This window comes from Dipodomys spectabilis, unplaced genomic scaffold, assembly GCF_019054845.1.
Source record: "Dipodomys spectabilis isolate Male_0828 unplaced genomic scaffold, ASM1905484v1 ptg000496l, whole genome shotgun sequence".
Taxonomy (NCBI): domain Eukaryota; kingdom Metazoa; phylum Chordata; class Mammalia; order Rodentia; family Heteromyidae; genus Dipodomys; species Dipodomys spectabilis.
In genome coordinates this window covers 426432-445828 of record NW_024871173.1, presented here as the reverse complement: position 1 = coordinate 445828, position 19397 = coordinate 426432, and the positions used below count along the sequence as shown (strand labels likewise).

Genomic DNA, 19397 nt, shown 5'->3' with positions numbered 1-19397 from the left:
AAAGGCTGAGGACAGGGCCAGGGAGAGAATCCAGAGCTCTCCTTGTGCTTTCTTCAGTACTCAAGATTCACAGGCCTCTCCACAGTTTGATGTCCACAGCCAAGCGACATAGCCTGGGTGGCTTATCAACAAGACATTTCTGTTCTGGAGGCTAGAAATCTGCCATCACATGGTGAATCCCCTCTCTCTGAGGGCCACTTCTTGGTTCATGGTCAGTCCTTGCTAAGTATTTATGTAGAGGAAGGGGAAGAGTTCTCTGGGCACTAATCCTATGACAAGGCCCTCACTCCCAATCACATCCCAGAGCCGCCTCCTCCACACACCTAGGGGTGAGGATCTCAGCATGTGAGTTTGGAGTCTTTGACCCCTAACGTGAGGAAGCTGGAGATGGGCTTTTAAGGAATGAGTAGAAATGAGGTCCTTGGGGTGGGCCTTAGTCACATGCAGAGCTGGTGTTCTCACAAGGCAAGACCAGGGCAGGGCACCACAGAGGGATGGCTGTGCGGGGCCTCGGGGAGGAGACCCCTCGGCACGCCAGAACGTCTGCGCCTCACAACTTCAGACCAGAAACCGCCTGCTTATAACTCCTGGGGCTGGGCAGGCGGCTCCGTGCCAGAGCGCCGGCCTGGCATGCCTGAGCGCGGGTTCGAGTCCTCAGCGCCCCACAAGCGGAGCGGGACGGAAGCGGCGCTGCGGCTCAGGCGGTGGAGCGCCGGCCTGGCATGCCTGAGCGCGGGTTCGAGTCCTCAGCGCCCCACAAGCGGAGCGGAAGCGGCAGCGGTGGAGCGCCGGCCTGGCATGCCTGAGCGCGGGTTCGAGTCCTCAGCGCCCCACAAGCGGAGCGGAAGCGGCGCTGCGCCCGCCTTCAGCTGCGGAGCTGAGGGCGGCGCCCAGGCCCCGCGCCCGGCCAAAGAAAGCCCCCCAAACCAAAGCCTCGGGGCGGCGGCCCCGGCGCAGGGTGCAGCCCGCGCTGGCACGCGGGGACGCGCGAGGCGCGGCCCGGCACCGCCCCGCCCGCCGCGCCCGCGGCTCTAACGGTTCCTCCGGGAGCTCGGACTCGGCAGGCGAGGGGCGGGGCCTCGCGGGCGGAAGCCCCGCCCCGCCCCGCCCGCGCACGCGCCCCGCCCCGCCCGCGCACGCGCCCCGCCCCGCCCGCGCACGCGCCCCGCCCCGCCCGCGCACGCGCCCCGCCCCGCCCTGGCGGCCGCCGCCAGGGGCCGCTGTGGCGCCCGCCCTGTCACTCAAGAGCAAGATGGCGGCTGCAGCGCTGCTCCGCGGCGCGCTTCCGGGGCGCGGCAGCCCAGCCTGGCGCTGGCGGCTGCACGAGGCTCCGAGGCGCCGCCTGACTCTCGGCTCCGGCTCTCTGGGCAGCGACCCCGTGGACGGCGCCTCCTGGAACTGCTTCCTGCTGGATGAGCGCGCTCTGCTGCGCGTGCGCGGCCCGGACGCGGCGCCCTTCCTGTTGGGGCTGGTGACCAATGACCTGCCACTTTCGAGCCCCGACGCCGGCGCGGCCCCACCCCCTGCGCGCGCGGCGTACGCCCACTTCCTGAACGTGCAGGGCCGCACCCTCTATGACGTCATCCTGTACGGGTGAGCGCGGGCGGGGCGGGGAGGCGCGCGGGGGGCGCGGGGGCAGAGCCTTCTAGAAGCCCGGGGGGCGGGCGTGGCCCGAGGGCGGCGGGCCTCGGTCTGGGTCCGGCGTTCGCCTGCCCTCGCCGGGGCCCCGCGCCGGCCCCGCGCCGCCCGCCCGCCCAGGCCCGGCCTTGCCCCCCGTCCCGGCCGCGCGTCCCCCGCACCTCCCGGGGATCCGGGCGGAGGAGCGTCCCCGGAACCCGGGGCCCCCGCGGGGCTCTCCTCGGCCCGGAAACGCGTCTCTTCCCGCGTCTCGGCCCGTGGGCACTCTGGACCCGGAGAGCGTCCGCGTGGACTAGACCAGCCGGGCTGCTCTGCGCATGCGCCCGCCCCGGGTCCGCCCGGCCGTCAGCGCCGTGGAGTAAGGCCCTTGTATCCAGACCGCCAGAACGCGCCAGAACCCGACGTCCTCCCCTCCCTCTCCCTCTCCCTCTCTCCTGGTGGCTGGGCGCTGACCCTGAGCCTTTTTAATCAAGGATCATACTCTGACGGCTTGAACCGCAGCTCTACTTCCAGCTTTGTTTGGGGGTGGTTCATTGGAGATGAGTCTCACGGACTCTCCTGCCCGGGCTGGCTTTGAACCGCGATCCTCAGGCCTCAGCCTCCTGAGTAGCCAGGGTGACAGGCGTGAGCCTCCGGCGCCCGGCTTCATCTTAAATCTTTTATGTCAGCAATGTGTAGTACGTGTGGCCCCGGCTTACAATGTTGTTGTTGTTGTTGTTTTACTTTGGAGTTGTTCAGAAGCGATAGCAAGCTGGTGATGGTAGTTCACACTTGGGATCCTCGCTCCTCAGGAAACAGACCCGAGGATTTGGGGTTTGAAACAAGCCCCAGCAAAAGCCCGTGAGACGGTCCCCAGTTAAACACACAGAGCTGGAAGTGGAGCTGTGGCTCAAGTGGTGAAAAAGTCTGAGTTCCACTGTCATGTCAACCCCTGAGTTCAAGCCCCAGGATGCTTGGACGTACACAGTGACGTGATACGCCATCAGTAGACACCATTCTTGAATTTTAAATTTAGATGTCATCTTGTGGCCGTGCTGCTCAGAATAAGGAACGGTTCCCGGATGGTCAGTTGACCACAAGGACAACAGCACACTGTAGGGTGGATTGGGTTGCTAGGTTAGAATATTTATCAGGTTATATTCATTTTCATATTCAGCTATTTTCAGTGTACAGTGAGTTACATGGATGTAACAGCAACATAAGTTGGAGCTCCTCTGGCATCTATTCTGCCCACTGCTGTTAACATACTTGCTTTATAATGTTGTGTGGGGCCCTCAGATTCCTCTCTTACATCTCCTATTGCCTTTTTATCTCTTTTCACGCGAGTCCTTGGCCCCTTGACATCCTATTCGCTGGGAGTAAAGGACTTCAGTTTTGTTTTTTAGGGCTTTTTTTCTCCTTTTCACACCTTTCCACCTGGCCCAGGGTGTGTCACCAGTTTTTAGTAATGGGTGATTTTTTTTTTTTTTTTTTTTTTTTGTCGGTCGTGGGGCTTGAACTCTGGGCCTGGGCGCTGTCCCTCAGCTCTTCAGCTCAAGGCGAGCGCTCTACCACTTGAGCTACAGCGCCACTTCCGGTTTTCTGGTGGTTTATTGGAGATAGGAGTCTCACGGTCTCTCCTGCCCGGGCTGGCTTTGAACCGCGATCCTCAGATCTCAGCCTCCTGAGTAGCTAGGATTATAGGCGTGAGCCACCAGCGCCCGGCGTAATGGGTGATTTTTAACTGCATTCTCTGCTTGGTGACGGTGAGTTCCCACAGCCTGAGCACGTGGTCTGTCAGTTGCTGTCTGGCGTGCTGAGGCACTGTGGCCATTTAGCACTGACCTGAGGCTCAGCTCAGACCACATGCTAGCGACCCCCTGAGCAGGGGCCGTTGAATAATCTTTCATGAAAGCTTCCCTCTCCCATCCTAATTCATTTCACGGTCCTTTCACTCCTCAGCAATGGGATGGTGGTCTGTCTAAGCCTCCTTGGGGATTTTGGGTGCTGGCTGGTGTTGCCCACATTTTACCCTGCCCCGGCTCCGCTGTGGTTTGTAGGGGATTAAGACTGAGCTTTCCTGTCTTTTCCTGCATTGCTGCCCGGGATGCTTAGGGGTGAGTCTTTGAGCTTACCCTCTCTTCCTCATTTGGCTGCTGTTTCCCTCGCTGGCTGCTGTGATGGGGAGAGGGCAGAGCTCCTGGAGCTCTGGAGTGTGCCGGCTGATGTGGTGCCCTTCTCCGTGGGCATGCCTCTGCCTTCTTGCTCTTTCTCAGAGCTTGTCTCTGTCTCCCCCAGCCTCCCTCTCTATCTCTCTATCTTTGGAGGTGTTTTTTTTTTCCCTCCTTTGTTTTTGGTAGTCTTGCTAACAAGTCCAAGCTAGTCTCAAACTTTCACTCCTTGTCTCAGCTGGGATTACAGGTGCACACTACCATGCCAGACAATGTGGATTATTTAAACTTTCATACTTCCAACTTCTTATCCTTGAGGCATTCCTTTCTCTCAGTATCCTGTTCTGCTTCCTGGATCAGTATCTTTTCTCAGATAAAGCTCTAGATTTTTTTTGTCAGTTGTGGGGCTTGAACTCTGGGCCTGGGCGCTGTCCCTCAGCTCTTCAGCTCAAGGCTAGTGTTCTACCACTTGAGCCACAGCACCACTTCGATTTTCTGGTAGTTTATTGGAGATAAGAGTCTCAGGGACTTTCCTGCTCAGGCTGGCTTTGAACTATGATCCTCAGATCTCAGCTAGGATTACAGGTAGGAGCCACTAGTGCCCAGCTAAGCTCTAGAATTAAAAAAAAAAATTGTTGGCTGTTATTTTTTAGGAAATTTTCTTTTTTTTCTTTTTCTTTTGATCAGTGTTGAGGTTTGAAATCAGAACCTTGTGTTTAAAAGGAGTCACTCTTACCTCTGAGCCGGACTTCTAGCCTAGAGTTTGCTTGTTACTTTTGAGCTAGGGTCTCATTTTCTGGTTGGGTATGCACTAAGGAACAAGAGATGGGCAGAGACGTAAGCTGTGACAAGTCCTCAGAGTAGTCAGCCACCTTCCCAGGAGCTCTTTTTCCAAACGAATGGTTGCAAGCCCTTGGTCTGAGCCTAACCATCTCCTCTTGGGCCTTTGGCAGCCCTGGAACATACTGGTAAATCAGCTGGCTCCTCAGTGGTTTGGTAGTGCATTTCCAGTGCAGTCTCCAGCACAAGGCCCAAGTGGTTGGAGGCTAGATCTACACCAGAATTTGTAGGGGCTGGGCTCAGCAATTATACAAGGCGATCCCTTTCTGTGTCTGCCTGTGCTTCCCAGGGACAGTGCTGTGTATCCATGGATGTGGCTCTCTGTGTGTTGATATTTTGGAAATGTAGCCCTGAAACTCCACAGTGTGTTTGCCGAAGGGCAAGACTGTCTGCATTGTTTCTCATGTATTTGTCCGTGCTTAATGACGAGACTGGGCCTCTTTGGCCTGCAGTGCACTTGTCTGTCACCAACCCTACACGCGTTGGCAGCATTGCTCTATGTAGCCAGAGTCCTGACTCTGCCTGATGGTCTTGCTTGTCTGCTCCTCACATGTGGGCATAGTGGGGTGGGGTGGTCCCACATGGCTGTGAGCACTGCCCTTGGTCCTCCAGGGGCACGGGTCAAAGCACACACTTGTCTGTCTGTGATGCTGCTCACTGGTGGTGCAGCTGGGTGCAGCCGGGCACTGTTCTTCGTGCTTTGGTCTTCACCATTGTTGAGTAGGCAGTGGGCAGAGACTCCTTCCCATTCCCTAACCCCCTCCCTCTCTCCTGACAGGCTTCCTGAGGGGGCACCGGGCTTCTTCCTGGAGTGCGACAGCTCTGTCCTGGGAGCCCTGCAGAAGCACCTTGCACTGTACAAGATCCGACGGAAGGTCACGGTGGAGCTGAGTCCAGAGCTCCACGTGTGGGCTGTGCTGCCCAGCGCCCCCCATCTGTCCAGAGCTGTGCCTCTGCAGGAGAGGGTGGAAGCCACCGCCATCCTGGCCCGCGATCCCCGGACGGCATGCATGGGCTGGCGGCTTCTCACCCAAGACCATGGTGTAACTCTTGTGCCCAGGGGCCGGCTTGGGGACCTCCGGGATTATCACATACATCGATACCAACAAGGTATGGGAGGTTCGCCGGGATGGGTGGAGAGGAGGGGCGGGGAAGGGGAGCCCACAGAGCTGTGTGGCCCCCAAGTGGGCAGGACAGGTAGAGAGGCTGGGTGGGATTGTCCTGCCCATTTGGACAAGACTGACAGGACTGGGACTCGTCTCTCTGGCATCTGACCCCCACAGGCATCCCTGAGGGGGTTCGAGACCTGCCTCCAGGAGTGGCCCTACCCTTGGAGTCCAACTTGGCCTTCATGAACGGCGTGAGCTTCACCAAAGGATGCTACATTGGCCAGGAGCTGACCGCTCGCACCCACCACATGGGTGTCATTCGAAAGCGCCTCTTCCCGGTGCATCTCGAGGGCCCTCTCCCCGAGCGTGGCATTGGCCTTGGCACTGTGGTGCTGACTGAAACGGGACAGACAGCTGGCAAGTTCAGAGCCGGCCAGGGGAGTGTGGGACTGGCCCTGCTTCGGTCGGACACCATCAAAGGTCCTCTCCACATGAAGACCTCTGAGAACTGTCAGGTGGCTGTAACTGCCTCAGTGCCAGACTGGTGGCCTCCAGCCACCAAGTAGCCCTGCCTGCTCTCAGTTACAGTCTGTCTGCTGTGTTCCACTAGGTATGAGCCCCACTTCGCATGGTGCCCCTGAACGCTCAGCTGGAAAGTCCCTGTGTGCCCCGGGCCACAGTCATGCCCAGCCACCACTGATGCTTCTTGGGGAGGGTCCCATACTTGAGCGGCATCCTCTCCTGGAACATCCTGTGCCTGGGCCAGCAGGAACCCCCTCAGGCCAGGAGAAGAAAGGGCCGGACAACCCCAGTTGGGTTCACATATGCGTCCTTAGGTCAAAGACAGCATGGCATTGGTGTCGGCTTGGGCAGCACCTTGTTCCCAGCTGGAGGTGGGCAGCCTGAATGTCTGCTGTGTCAACAGGCTTTGGAAAAAGCTTCGTGGTGCGAGTTTGTCTGAGGTTGGAGCCATGGGCCCCTTGGGAAGCGATGCCTGCACCCCGAGTCAGCATGGAATTGGGACGATTCTGCACATCTGAGTCAGCACTTTCTAAGGGTATCTCTGTGACTAGTTAACGCACACTGTGGGGTCCAGAAAGGCACCCACAACACATATGTCTCCTGCTTTTGCCTCTGGAAGTCTGCAGGAAGGGTGCTTAAGTCCTGGTGGAGGGGCTTCCACTTGAGGTGTTTTTCTCTAGTTTGAGAAACTGCCCTGTGGTGTCAGTATGGGAGCAGCTCCTGGCAGCAGTAAGGCGCGCGCTGCTGGGACTGGCACCACTGGGACTGGCAGCCTTTTCCTGTTGTAATGTGAACATGCTGCACAGTCAGGGAGGGGTGCATTAAAGTGTGGCCTACAAACAGCCACGTCCGAACTCTGGTTTCATTTCAGGCAGGAGGAGGTTGGTAGACTGGACATGTGCCGTTGCCATCCCTGGAGAACAGCAAACAGAGTGAAATCAGCGTGTCTCAGCAGAGCTCTGTGCACAGTGCTGTTGTGAGCAGGGGAGGGTCAGGTGTGGCCAGCGCACGCTCGGTTCTCAGGGCTTGGGCAGCCGGTGGCTCTGAGCTTTGGTTTGCAGGTCCCAGGCCCCGGGGCCCCCAAGCCTAGACCACCAGTGGCTGGAGCAGGGAGGGAGCCTATTGCTGTGCTGGAGCCCGGTCAGGGGCCCTGACAGCCTTAGCCCTGGAGGCCGTCTCGGCCGGCGGCCGCAGTGCCCTGCACAGAAGTGCAGATTTCAGTGGCCTGGGAAGGGGCTGCAGGAGCAAGAAGAAGAGGAGGACCAGGAGGCAGGGCACTGCCTGGCATGGACTGCATAACTGGGTACAAGGACCAGGCCAGCACAGCGACTGAGGCGGCGTCTCCCAGCCGAGACCCCACGGTGCTAACGAGCTCACCACGGGGGCCAAGGCCACGCCTGGTCGGCTGCCTGTAGGCAGGAGCAGAGACTCCTGGGGCCATAAATAAAGGCTGTGCAGGCTCTGGCGCGTGCCTGCCTTGTCCTGGTTGGGCTGTCCGAGCCTGGACCATGACCGCACGTGTCTGTCACGGCCTGGCGTCTGGCTCCCTTTCCCCCTGGAGAAACACGCACACGCACGCTCACACGCACACGTGCAAGGGAGAGGAGCATGCCAATAGGAGCTACTTGGAAGCCGCCTTGGCTGCCTGGCCTCTGCAGAGGACATGTCTCAAAGGTCTCCCTTCGTTGCCACCCCCATGCCTACAGCATTTTAGTCCACTTTGAGACATCTGGGAGGACTTGAGCCAGTTTTCTCTCGGGTTGCACCTGCCGTGTGACTGAAGGCCATCCCTCGGAGGTTGTGACTCTGACGGGAGTGTTTGTGCCTGAGCTAGACCGTTCTGGGTGTGTCACATACCTGGTCTTGTGCAGGAGCCTGCCTGAGAGTGGGGGTGGGTGGGGCCCAAGGCCTGGTGCTGTTTGGGGACTACTCAGTTTTAAAGCATGGTTCATATTGAACAGATACATATTTCTTGGAGAAACTAAGCCATGTTAAGCATGGTGGAATGGGCCTGTAGTTCCAGCTCCTCAGGGGGAAGAGCCAGGAGGGTCATGAGTTTGAGGCCAGCCTGGGCAGAGTCAGTGAGACCTATCTTAAGACAGAACAGGATGGGGTGTGACTCAAGTGGTTCAATCCTTAGTCTCCGCCCCCCCCCCCAAAAAAAAACAACCTCAAATGAACAAAAGGAATCAGCTTTACGGGGAGGGCTGGCTTAATTCTCCAGGACCCACTGTGTGTCCTGGTGTGAGATGAGCTATCGTAATTTAACACATACAGCTGGGTTTCTGCTGTAAACCTTTCGGAGCAACCACTCTGAGTTGTCCTGTAGAGAAAGCATTCCAAGGAATCGTGACTCCATCCTGGGAAGATAAACTCTTGTGTTCTTTGATGAAATGGTCAGGCACAGCCATGATGGAGTGAGGGGAGGGCTTGGCAAGCCATGTTGGTTATGTACACTGGCTTGGGGGGGATTGCCTGCTTGCCTCAGTCTGGAGGCAGGAGGGGCAGGAGCAGCAGAGCCTTGGCCTCAGCCAAAGTCGTACCAGGATGGGAGCGGTGTGGGAGACTGGTCTCAGAGATTTCCATGGGCTCCAAGGCATAATATGCGTCCTAATTGCCTGGCACCTTACCCCAGGTAGAAAGGGGGAACTACTGCTTCCTATTTCTGTTGGTAGAGGAGCTGGCTTTGGACTGGTTGGCTTTCGTATTGCACTGTCATGGCCTCTGGGAACTAACTGGAGGGAGTATCGAGGGGTGAAGGTAAGGGGTCAGGTTCTCTCAGAGGCTTTTAAATTTCTATTTTTATTTATTTTTTTACTTTATTAAAACATGGAGCTGATAGTTTATGCCTGTAATCACAGCTCTTCGAGGAGGCTGAGATCTGAGGATTAAGGTTTAAATCCAGCCCAGGAAGATAAATCTGTCTATGAGATTATTATTTCCAATTAACCAACAAAACCAAAGCTGGAACCGGAGGCATGGCTCAAGTTGAGTGCCAACCATGAGTGGAAAAAACAGAGCAAGAGACTGAGGCCTTGGGTTCAATCCCCAGTACTAGCACAAACCCCCCACGCACCCCCAAAAGATACGTTCACAAAAATTACAATACTGTGTATGAGCCAGGACCATTAGGAAAAGAGTACAGTCAAGTACATTAAGACATTGAAGTAACCCAACATATAAAATAAATACATTAAATATATCTAACGAAATAAGGTGTTTACATTTGAGTAAGAATATAGAAGTGGTCACTTACCCATGGCTGGGAGGGAAGAGGGAGACACTGGTTGACAAGTGAAGGTCACAGTAGAGGGAACAAGACCTGTTCTTACACAGGTGACTAGGCACAAACAGGCATATGATTCAGAATAGTTGAGAGGACTGAGAATGTTCTCGGCATGAAGTGATAAATGCGCAAAAACAATGGTAGTAGTATAATAGGTACTTAGAGACTGCAAGAAATACTGGCTCCCCATTTGGGCCCATAAGTTAACTAAGAGCAAGATAAAAATCTGACATCTCTAATAATTAAAATAAAAAAGTCTGAGATCTCTGCTTCCATCTGTACCTTGGATACCAAGAACAACAGGATTGATAATTAGCGTATGTATTTATTTGTTGTGTTGGTACCGGGGTTTGAACTCAGAGCCTTACGCTTTTGCTTGGCTTTTTCTGCTCAATGCTGATGCTCTATCATTTGAGAACTGGGCCTGGGTGCTGTCCCTGAGCTCTTCAGTTCAAAGCAAGCACTCTACCACTTGAGCCACAGTGCTACTTCAGGTTTTCTGGTGGTTAATTAGAGATAACAGTATCAGACTTTGCTGCGTAGGCTGGCTTTGAACCGAGATCCTCAGATCTCAGCCTTCTGAGTAACGAGGATTACAGGCATGAGCCACTGCCACCCAGCCACAATTAATTTTTCTCCCTCTAGAATGGGATCTCATTTAAGAAATCCTTGCACAAAATAGTTCTCTCAAAATGTCTTCTAATTTGGGTTTGGGTTTTAAAACATAGCTTTTAAAAATTCATTAAGTTTTAAAATTCATTGTAGCTTTTTAAAAAATTGAGGTAAGATTCGTATAATGTAAGATCATTTTAAAGTGTGCAGTTTGGAGTATTTGGTACAGTACAATATCATGCGCCCATTACTTCTGCATAGTTTCAGCATATGTTCATCAGCTAGAAGGAGACTTGGTACTCAGGAAGCAGTCATGTCAAGTTCATCCCTGTCCAGACCCTAGCAATCATAATCTGTTTACTATCTCTATGGATTTATCCTCTGTCAACATTTCACCTTTATATGGAGTTATACAAGCATGTGCCATGGCTCCTGTTCTTAGTATGATGTCTTTGAGATTTCTTCCATTTAAGTCTAAATAAGCTTTCATTGTGTGGATCACACCTGTAACTCCAGCTACTCAGGAAGCTGAGATCTGAGGATTAAAGTTTGATGCCAGCCTGAGCAAGAAAGTCTGTGAAGCTCTTATCTTCAGTAAGAGCTAGAAGTGAAGTTGTGCGTCAAGTGGTAAAGCATCAGCCTTGAGTGAAAAAGCTAAGGGAAAGCAGTCAGTCCCTGAGTTTAAGCCCAAATACTAGCACACACACATACATACACACCCACAAAAATTCCTTTGTGTGGATGTGTTACTGGATGCTGGTTTTGATTTATTGTTGTATCCAGGTTCTTGGCATCTTGAGTAAACAATTAAGAAACACACATACACACACACAGAAACACACCATTAGAGAAGCATAGATCTATTGACAAGTCAGTAAAGAGAGTAGTATGGGAATATGATCCATGTTGGGGACTGGGCCTGAGCAAGAGAGCTTCGACTCTTTGGGAGAAATGATATGCGATGTATAAACATGAATCCTTAATTAGGATGTTCTGATAATTCACTTAAGGATGACAGCTAACTGCAGTACTGTGCATGTTTATCCATTCATCTGCTGGGAGATGTGGATTGTTTTCATCTTTTTATTACCTCTGGCATTTATTTCCGATAGGCTTTCCTCGTATATGAGGATGTGTTTAATGGTGTCTTTTTTGGTGCAGTGCTGGGGTTTAACTCAAAGCCTCACACTCTTGCTTAGATTTTTCACTCACACCATTTGAGCCATGACTCTAGTCCTGAATTTTTGCTGATTAATTGAAAATAAGAGTCTTTCAGATTTGTCTGCCCTGGTTGTCCTCAACCCTCACAGCTCAGCCTCCTCAGTAGCTAGGAGTCTGTGCGTGAGCCACCATCACCTGTCCTTCCCTTTGCTCTTTAATCTTCATGTTCACTCATTTTTGCTTCTGCTTGTGAAAAGTTTGCCATAAAGACTCTAATGAGTATGCCAATTCAGTTATACTTCTTACCTCTAGAGTTTCCATTTGGTGGTTTTGTCTTGTTTTCCAGTTTTTGTGATGAGGAGGTGGTGTTGTTGTTCAAGGTGATGTAGAGTGGGGTTACAGTTACACACAGAGGGTTAGTTGCGTACACAGGCAGTGGGTACGTTTCTTTTCGGACAGTGTCACCCCGCTCATGCTCAGTGCTTCCCTCCAGTCCCTCCCACAAGTTGTATAGTTCACTTTCAGCATAGTGCCTGGTGTACCACTGCTGCATTTGTCCACCCTTGGGTTTTGGTTTTTGTTTTTCTGTTTGAGACAGCCCCTTGCCAGCCCAAGCTGGCATCAAACTGCAATCTTTCTGCCTCAGACTTCCCCCAAGTGTTGGTATGACAGGAATGTACCTCCTTTCCTGTTAAACATCATGTGGATGTTTTTAGGTTTTTAAATTAATATCCAGAATTTACTGTTATTCTCTATTTAATAAGACATCATACTTTTATCTTTCTTTTCTAAGAATGTTTGGCCAAGTTCTTTGAACCTAGTTTTAATAGCTGTTTTGAAGACTTAGACTGTTACATCTCATATCTGCTTCCTCTCACAGTTTATGTTGCCAACGTTTTAGATTCCACATGAGAGTGATATGTGGAATGTGGTGTGTAATGTGAGTGATAAGGGCTGCTTGTCTTTCAGTGCCTGGCTTATTTTGCTTAATATAATGATCCATGTCCCATCCATGTTAACACAAATGATAGGATTTTTTTTTTTTTTGTAGAGCTGGGTTTTGAATTCAGAACCTTGTACTTGATAGGCAAGCACTCTACTGCTGAGCCACACTTTCAGTCATATTTTGTGCTGCTTATTTTTTTTTTGGTTCGGTCGTGGGGCCTGAACTCTGGGCCTGGGTGCTGTTCCTCAGCTCTTCAGCTGAAGGCTAGCGCTCTACCACTTGAGCCACCTTCCCAGCCCCTGTGCTGCTTACTTTTGAGTTAGGGTCTTGCTTTCTGCCTGGTTGTGTGCCTGAACCAGAATCCTCCTCTTTTACACTTCCTTCAGTAGCTGGAGTGACAGGCACAGGCCACCATGCCCAGCTTCTTCCCTTGAGAGGAAGTGTTTCCAAACTGGCCTGGAACGGTGGTGCTCTTGATCTCAGCTTCTCAACTAGCTAGAGTTTCAGGTATGAGCTACTTACCATCCCTAGCCTATGCTGTGACATTTGCATGAAGAAATTGAGAATCCAAAGTGGCATCTGAGAGTGCACTGGAGCCCATAGCTCTCCCCTTCAGATACTGAGGGCTGACTATATACCTAGTAGGGGTATTGATGGATTGATCCCTGGTGTGACTCACACACACACACACACACACACACACACACCACACACACACCACACACACACACACACCACACACACACACACACACACACACACACACACTAGAAATGTTGCAAATGTCACAGAGTCATCCGTTGGAATGCACAATTACATCTTCTTGTCATTAACTCCAATAACTTAAGTAAAAAAAAAAGAGAGTTGGGTATGGCAGCTCAAGCCTATAACACTAGTTATTTAATATGGTAAAGATGGAGGCTTAAGATTCAAGGCCAGCCCTGGCAAAGGAAGTTCCATAGACTACCTCCACCAATGGCTGGGCCTGGTGGCACGTGAGCCTGTTTCAGCACAGTGGCTGAGTGCAGCGTGTGTACCTGCATTCCCAGTGACGTGGGAGGCACGAGTACAAGGACACCATCTCAGTCTGGCCTGGGCATAAAGCAAGAGCCCACCTCAGCAAACAGGACTGGGAGTGTGGCACACTTACCTAAGCATGAGGCTCTGAATTCAATCCCTATCACCACAAAAAAGAAGAAAGAAAAAGAAGGAAGGGAGGGAAGGAGGGAGGGAGGGGAGAAGGAAGGAAGGAAGGAAAGAAGGAAGGAAGGGAGGGAAAGAGGGATGAAGTAAGTGAGTAAGTAAGTAAGTATTGGTGGCTCATGCCTGTAATACTAGCTATTCAGGAGACTGAGATCTAAGGACCACAGTTTGAAGCCAGCCCAGGCAAGAAAGTCCTTGAGATGCTCAACTTCAATTAACCACCCAAAAGGCCAAATGTAGAGCTGTGGCACAAGTGGTTGAGTGCTAGCCTTGAGCCAAAAAACTGAAGGTCAGTGCCAAGGCCCTGAGTTCAAGCCTCAGTATCGACACAAGAAGATAAATAATAAAGTATATGTATTTTAGATAAATGTGAAACAAAAAGAGGGGACCTATAGGTTCCAAGGAATGGAGAGGCTGGAAAACCAGCCAGAAAGGTTGCGGAGCTGTGCTGTGTGGCTGTGCAGGCAAGGCGGGTATGAGGAGGGCTGTAGTTAAGAGGGCTTCATCTCTTCCTGGAGGACCTCTAGGCAGCTGAGCAGCAGGGATGCCCTCTTTGCTCTCCCACAAGCCTATCCTGGGAGACTGTGGGGCATGCTCCAATGCTTGCCTCCACACACACAGGTGTGCCCATACCAGTTCACACATGTACGCACACGTTTACATTAACACATGCAACCATGTATGCATGCACACACAACACATTTACATTAACACATGCAACCACGTATGCATGCACACACAAGAACACACACCCTCCAACTTACATTCAAATGCAAATGTAAGATGTCACACATGTGTGTGCAGTCACACAACGCAGCTATACACATGTGCACATGCATGCATATATATATATGCATGCTTAGGAGGAGCTGTGGCTCCTCATCAGTTCCTGGGGGAAATGTCTTCCACTCCCTCCCTCCCACCTTCCCTTTTCTTTTCCCTCCCTCCCCTCTCTCTTTCTTAGTTCCCTCCTGCTCACTAGGCGGTGCTCTACCACTTGAGCCACATCCCGGTCTTACTTCTTTTCTTCATCATTGAGATTATGCACTAAGCTTGCCTCCTCCAAAATCAATCAGGCTTTTTGGAAGTGATGAGTTCATGAGCACGGAGCTTCATGAGTGGATTATTGTCCTTGTGAAAAGAACAGAGAGCTCTATGGCCCTCTTTCTGCCAATGAAGACACAAGATATTGGTCAAACGCACCCTAGCAGAGGGTCCTCAGCACAAGCTGGGGTGCTAGCAATGACAATGGCACCCTGGAACTGTTTCAGGAATAAGGGTGGAGACTGCAGGTGCAGAGCAGCCTCAGCCCGGCACCTGGGGCTCCTCCCTGTCTTCCTCCAGCTCAGTTCTCTGGCCCCTGGGCCATCCTCCCATGCCCTGCTCTGGCTAACGACTTCCCTGGCTCCCCTGGTGCTGCTAGTTGGGGAAGAGCTCTGTGGAAGAGATGCCCCAGAATATGGGCTGCAGGGCACCTGCCTCGGCCCCACCCGCCTCAGTGGGTGCCTGTAGGGAGAGCTGCGTGTCCCTTCAGACCTGGGCTTCTGGTGGCCCTGCTGCCAGCCCGCCCTCCTGGCAGGGTCTCCACGTGAGATGCACATGTCCAGGTCCCTTGGCCTGACCAGTCTCGGTTTTCTCAGCGGCCGAGCCTTGTTTGAAGATGGCTGAGCACAGCGGGCAGGATCAGCGTGGCCCTGGTCACAGGTATGTTTAGGGTGCAGTAGGCAGGGTCCAGGGATCTGGGTGTGGCTCCTGGATACCCCCTTTTGCAGCCACCCAGGTGTTCCGGGGCATTTGGGGCTGGTCCTGGGCCCCTGGGTACCCTCCTCAAGGCTGTTCACTTGACCCCTCAGAGTCATTCTGAGCCCCACGCTCCTTCCCCGACCTGACTCTGGGATGCTGGCCCGAGGTGGACAGGCCCAGCTGCGCACACCCCCAATCCCAGCCCCGCGGGAGGCCGCAGGCGTCTTCCTGTCCCTGACCATCTGCCCTTTGCTTCCCTGGGGCCGAGGGTGAAATCAAATCCCGGTGACACGCAGGCTATTTTGGAGATGGGCTGGGCTGGCCAGCGGTGGGGGTGGGGCGGGGCCAGCCTTCCTCAGCCCACAGTGTTTGCCTGTCCTTTCGTCCCTGTCCAGTCTGAGGACCAGCCGGAGTGTGGGCTGCCGGGGGGAACCACACTGTCCTGGGCCCTAGAGGAGGCGCGACCCGGCAGCCCCTCATCTACCCTCAGTGCCCCAGCCTGGGCGCTGCCTGAGCCCCCGCAGAACAGGTGAGGAGGCAGAGCCGCAGTGTGATGTGTGGGGGTCAGCTGGGCGCGTGGAGCTGAAGGCCATGGTCATTCCACGGAGCTAGGGAGCTTTTAGGGGTCCACCCCCTGGGCAAAGAGGGGGCCAGGTTCCCACTTCTCATCCAGGGATGCAGAGTTAGGAAGGGACAGTCTGTCCTGCTGGGGTCTGGAAGGCTGGGACTGCCATCTGTACCACCGCGTCACTGGGCTGTCCCTCACTCTGAGAGTGGCTTGGGGGTCTTGCCAGCCCTGCCCCAGCTCAGATGGATGCCTGCTGACAGCTGGGGCTATTTTGGGCCCATTGGCTCAGTGGAGGGGACAGCCAGAGGGGCACTGACACTTGACTCCAGGAAAGAATTTCCTCTGGAGTGGGGGAAGCCGCAGGCCAGGGGTCTAAGGTGAGGGGCAGATTGCCCTTGGAAATCCCTTCTGGAAAGGCATTGGGGGCACAGGCCTGTGAAGATGTCGTTGGGTTGGTGGCAGGGGGAGAGGGAGGGCTGGTAAGGTGGGCGTCACTCTCAGGCTGGGCTCCTCCTGAAAGCCAGTTTCACCCTAGGAGGAGCCAAGATGGTAAAGTTCTGTTAAAGCCGGGGCGGAGGGGCGGAGTGGTAGCTGTGCATTCGTAGAGTAAGTGAGGGTCCTGATTCTGGTAGGCTAGACGAGGCCTCCAAAGGGCAGAGGACCCAAGCGTGGCTGTGAGGCAGACCTCTCCCCAGGTAGACATCCGCAGGAGAAGGGAGCTTCTGGACAGCTTGAGGGGTGGGGCCTCAGTTTCCCTTGGTGGGAGAGCTTACCATCCAGAATGCATATCTAGAAGCCTCCGAAGGGAGAGGAAGAAGCTTCTGAAGTTATCCTTGTCTGGGTTTTCTGGAAGCCGCTGAGTAGCCTCTCTTTCCTTGTTTGTAGCGGAGTACCCAGGAAGGAGGGCAGCTCCAGTCGTGAAACGTGTGTTTCATGAGCCTCTATCCTGCCTGAAGCTGCTGAGTGGGGGTGCCTGTGTGGTGGGTGACTGAGAGGCTCCAAGACACGGCCCCCTTAGGCTCCGTGAACAGTAGGCAGTACCTGGGCATGCCACTAACTGGTCAACGTGCTTGTGGTGGGCACACAGTCACAGAGCTGACAGCAGGGCCTTGGTGACACTGTCCCTGAAGGCCCCATGAGGCCAGGGGCTTGGGTTGACTTGTGTACCTGCCGAAGCCTGGAGCCAGCTTCTCTGAAACATACAGGCGTCATACTGTCTATACACTCTTGCTCCTGTGTCTGGCAGAGCCAGTGTAGGCTCTTCATATGGTAACAGAGGAAGAAGAGAGTTAAAGTAGAGATGTCCTGTCCTGCCTCGGGGACCTCACAGACTGATGTGTTAATTGGGGGGTGCTGGAAAGACCTCAGTGCTCAGAGCTCCTGGATAGATGATCTCAAAGCAGCCTTCCATGGAACAGATGCTGAAAGCCCAGGAAGTCTTGAGCCTTGGTCTGGGCTGCAGGTGGCTCCTGCCTGAGCTCTCCTGAAGCACAGGGAGATGTGGCCTGGCTGTGGAGAGTGTATGTTGCCCAGAGAGAGGTGCTGACTGCACAGTGAGTCAGCAAACCAGCAAGCGCAGCACAGCCTGGTCTAGGCTCAGCCTCCTGGAAGGGATTACGGGGATTAGGTACCTGACTCACTGGACTGAGAGCCGGAGGGCTGGCTGGACATGGACCCCGCTCATCCCACGGAGGCCAGCTCAGGCCCAGAGACTGGGTGCTCCAGTGGGAGAGTGCTGTGGTGCACACCTCTTTTCACCAGGATGACCATGTCTGCACAGGAGTGGAGGGAGTTAAAGCACGTTGTGCCAGCACAGGGTGCTCGGTGTCCTTACATAAGACCGTACAGGCAGACAGTCTCATCTCATCCCAGTCTAACAGGAGCTGGCGGGGACTCAGCTCTGGGTGAGCCTTTGGAAGACAGAGACATGCAATCCCCGGCAGGGGGCAGAGCTAGCAAGGCCATGGAGTGCTGCGGATCAGGCCGCTCAGCCTCGGGCTCCCTCAGCCCAGCCAGTCTTAGCCTGGAGCTCCTAGCTCTTCCCAGGAGGCTGAGATGTTGCTAAGCTCCAGCGTACAGCATCCTCTAGCTGTCCTTCCCAGTGACTTCACTGTATGCACCGTACACCCCCACCCCACTGGCCTAGGCCCACAGGGGGCAGAGCAGTAGGTGGGCGGCAGGGATGGGTAGGACATCAGAGTGAGTTGGGATGCCAGCCTATGGGCTGTTGGAGCCCCTGTGGTTGGAGATTGCCTTTCCCTTCCTTTCCTGCTGGTTAAGGAAGAACATACCCTCCCTGGGGGAGAGGGAAGGTGAGGGGCCCTATGGAAGAGGTGAGGCCTGCTCCGGTCCAGGGTGGCTGCAGGCAGGGTAACCTTGGTGGGAGAGGGGGGGGTCTGGGAAAGGAGGAGGAAGATGATGTGGCACACACTGAGGGAGGCGCAGAGAAGGGCAGGCTGCGGTAGAGAATCCCTCACCTACGGTGTACCATAGAGACAGGAAAAAGATGGCTGACCACTAGAACCTCAGTCCTGGTGGGCTCGCCACACCCCCACCTCTGCGTGGCCAACACTCAGCCAAACACGCAGCTGCAAACGCTGTGGCACCACGGCGTGGGAGGAGGCGGCCGGGTAGCTGCGGGCAGAGCTGCAGAGCTGCATCGCGTGGGAGGCGGCAGCTGGGCAGCTGCGGGCAGAGCTGCAGAGCTGCATCGCGTGGGAGGAGGCGGCCGGGCAGCTGCGGGCAGAGCTGCATCGCGTGGGAGGCGGCAGCTGGGCAGCTGCGGGCAGAGCTGCAGAGCTGCATCGCGTGGGAGGCGGCAGCTGGGCAGCTGCGGGCAGAGCTGCATCGCGTGGGAGGAGGCGGCCGGGCAGCTGCGGGCAGAGCTGCAGAGCTGCATCGCGTGGGAGGCGGTGGCCGGGCAGCTGCGGGCAGAGCTGCAGAGCTGCATGGCGTGGGAGGCGGTGGCCGGGCAGCTGCGGGCAGAGCTGCAGAGCTGCATGGCGTGGGAGGCGGCGGCTGGGCAGCTGCGGGCAGAGCTGCAGAGCTGCATCGCGTGGGAGGCTGCGGCCGGGCAGCTGCGGGCTGCGCGGGGAGTTGCATGGCGTGGGAGGGAGCGGCCGGGCAGCTGCGGGCAGACCTGCAGAGCTGCATTGGGTGGGAGGATGCGGCCGGGCAGCTGCGGGCAGACCTGCAGAACTGCATTGGGTGGGAGGATGCGGCCGGGCAGCTGCGGGCAGACCTGCAGAGCTGCATCGGGTGGGAGGCGGCGGCCGGGCACCCGCAGGCAGAGCTGCGCGGGGGGATGCCAATGGACCGGAGGAGGCAGCCGACAGCGGGGCGCCCTTCGGCCAAAGGGGCGCACCTGGCTGCCGGAGGGCGCCGCGGCGGGGAGGGCGCCGCGGCGGGGTCCCAAGAGGGATTTTCGCGGGCGGTGAGGCCGCCCGGGCGCGGGATGGGCGCCGTCCTGGCTGGAGGGCTCACTGAGGGGTGGGACCCCGCCCCGCGGCCGCGGCGCTGGCGGTGCTGCGGTGGCGTGGGGAGTCCACGCGGGCGCGGCGGGCGGCGGGCACAGGCCGGCTCCTCCGTCCCTCCGCAGGTGCCCGCCCCCGCCGGCGCC

At 55.3% G+C, this 19397-nt stretch overlaps 1 protein-coding gene across 2 annotated transcripts; it reads left to right on the top strand.

Moving 5' to 3' along the window:
• The first annotated feature begins 1229 nt into the window (after positions 1-1229).
• Positions 1230-7101, top strand: Iba57 (iron-sulfur cluster assembly factor IBA57). Of its 2 annotated transcripts, none has more exons than XM_042669477.1 (3): positions 1230-1593; positions 5407-5738; positions 5912-7101. In XM_042669477.1, the coding sequence occupies exons 1-3, from the start codon at positions 1253-1255 to the stop codon at positions 6301-6303; spliced, it is 1065 nt and encodes a 354-aa protein (XP_042525411.1). In that variant the 5' UTR covers positions 1230-1252; the 3' UTR covers positions 6304-7101. The 2 variants fall into 2 exon arrangements, with proteins under 2 accessions (XP_042525411.1, XP_042525412.1); XM_042669478.1 differs by lacking the exon at positions 1230-1593 and adding an exon at positions 1928-1996.
• Positions 7102-19397: the final 12296 nt, after the last annotated feature.

Coding starts and splice junctions, on each gene's coding strand:
- Iba57 (XM_042669477.1), top strand. CDS start 1,253: ATGGCGGCTGCAGCGCTGCTCCGCGGCGCGCTTCCGGGGCGCGGCAGC. Junction 1,594..5,406: donor TATGACGTCATCCTGTACGG/GTGAGCGCGGGC, acceptor CTCTCCTGACAG/GCTTCCTGAGGGGGCACCGG. Junction 5,739..5,911: donor CATACATCGATACCAACAAG/GTATGGGAGGTT, acceptor TGACCCCCACAG/GCATCCCTGAGGGGGTTCGA.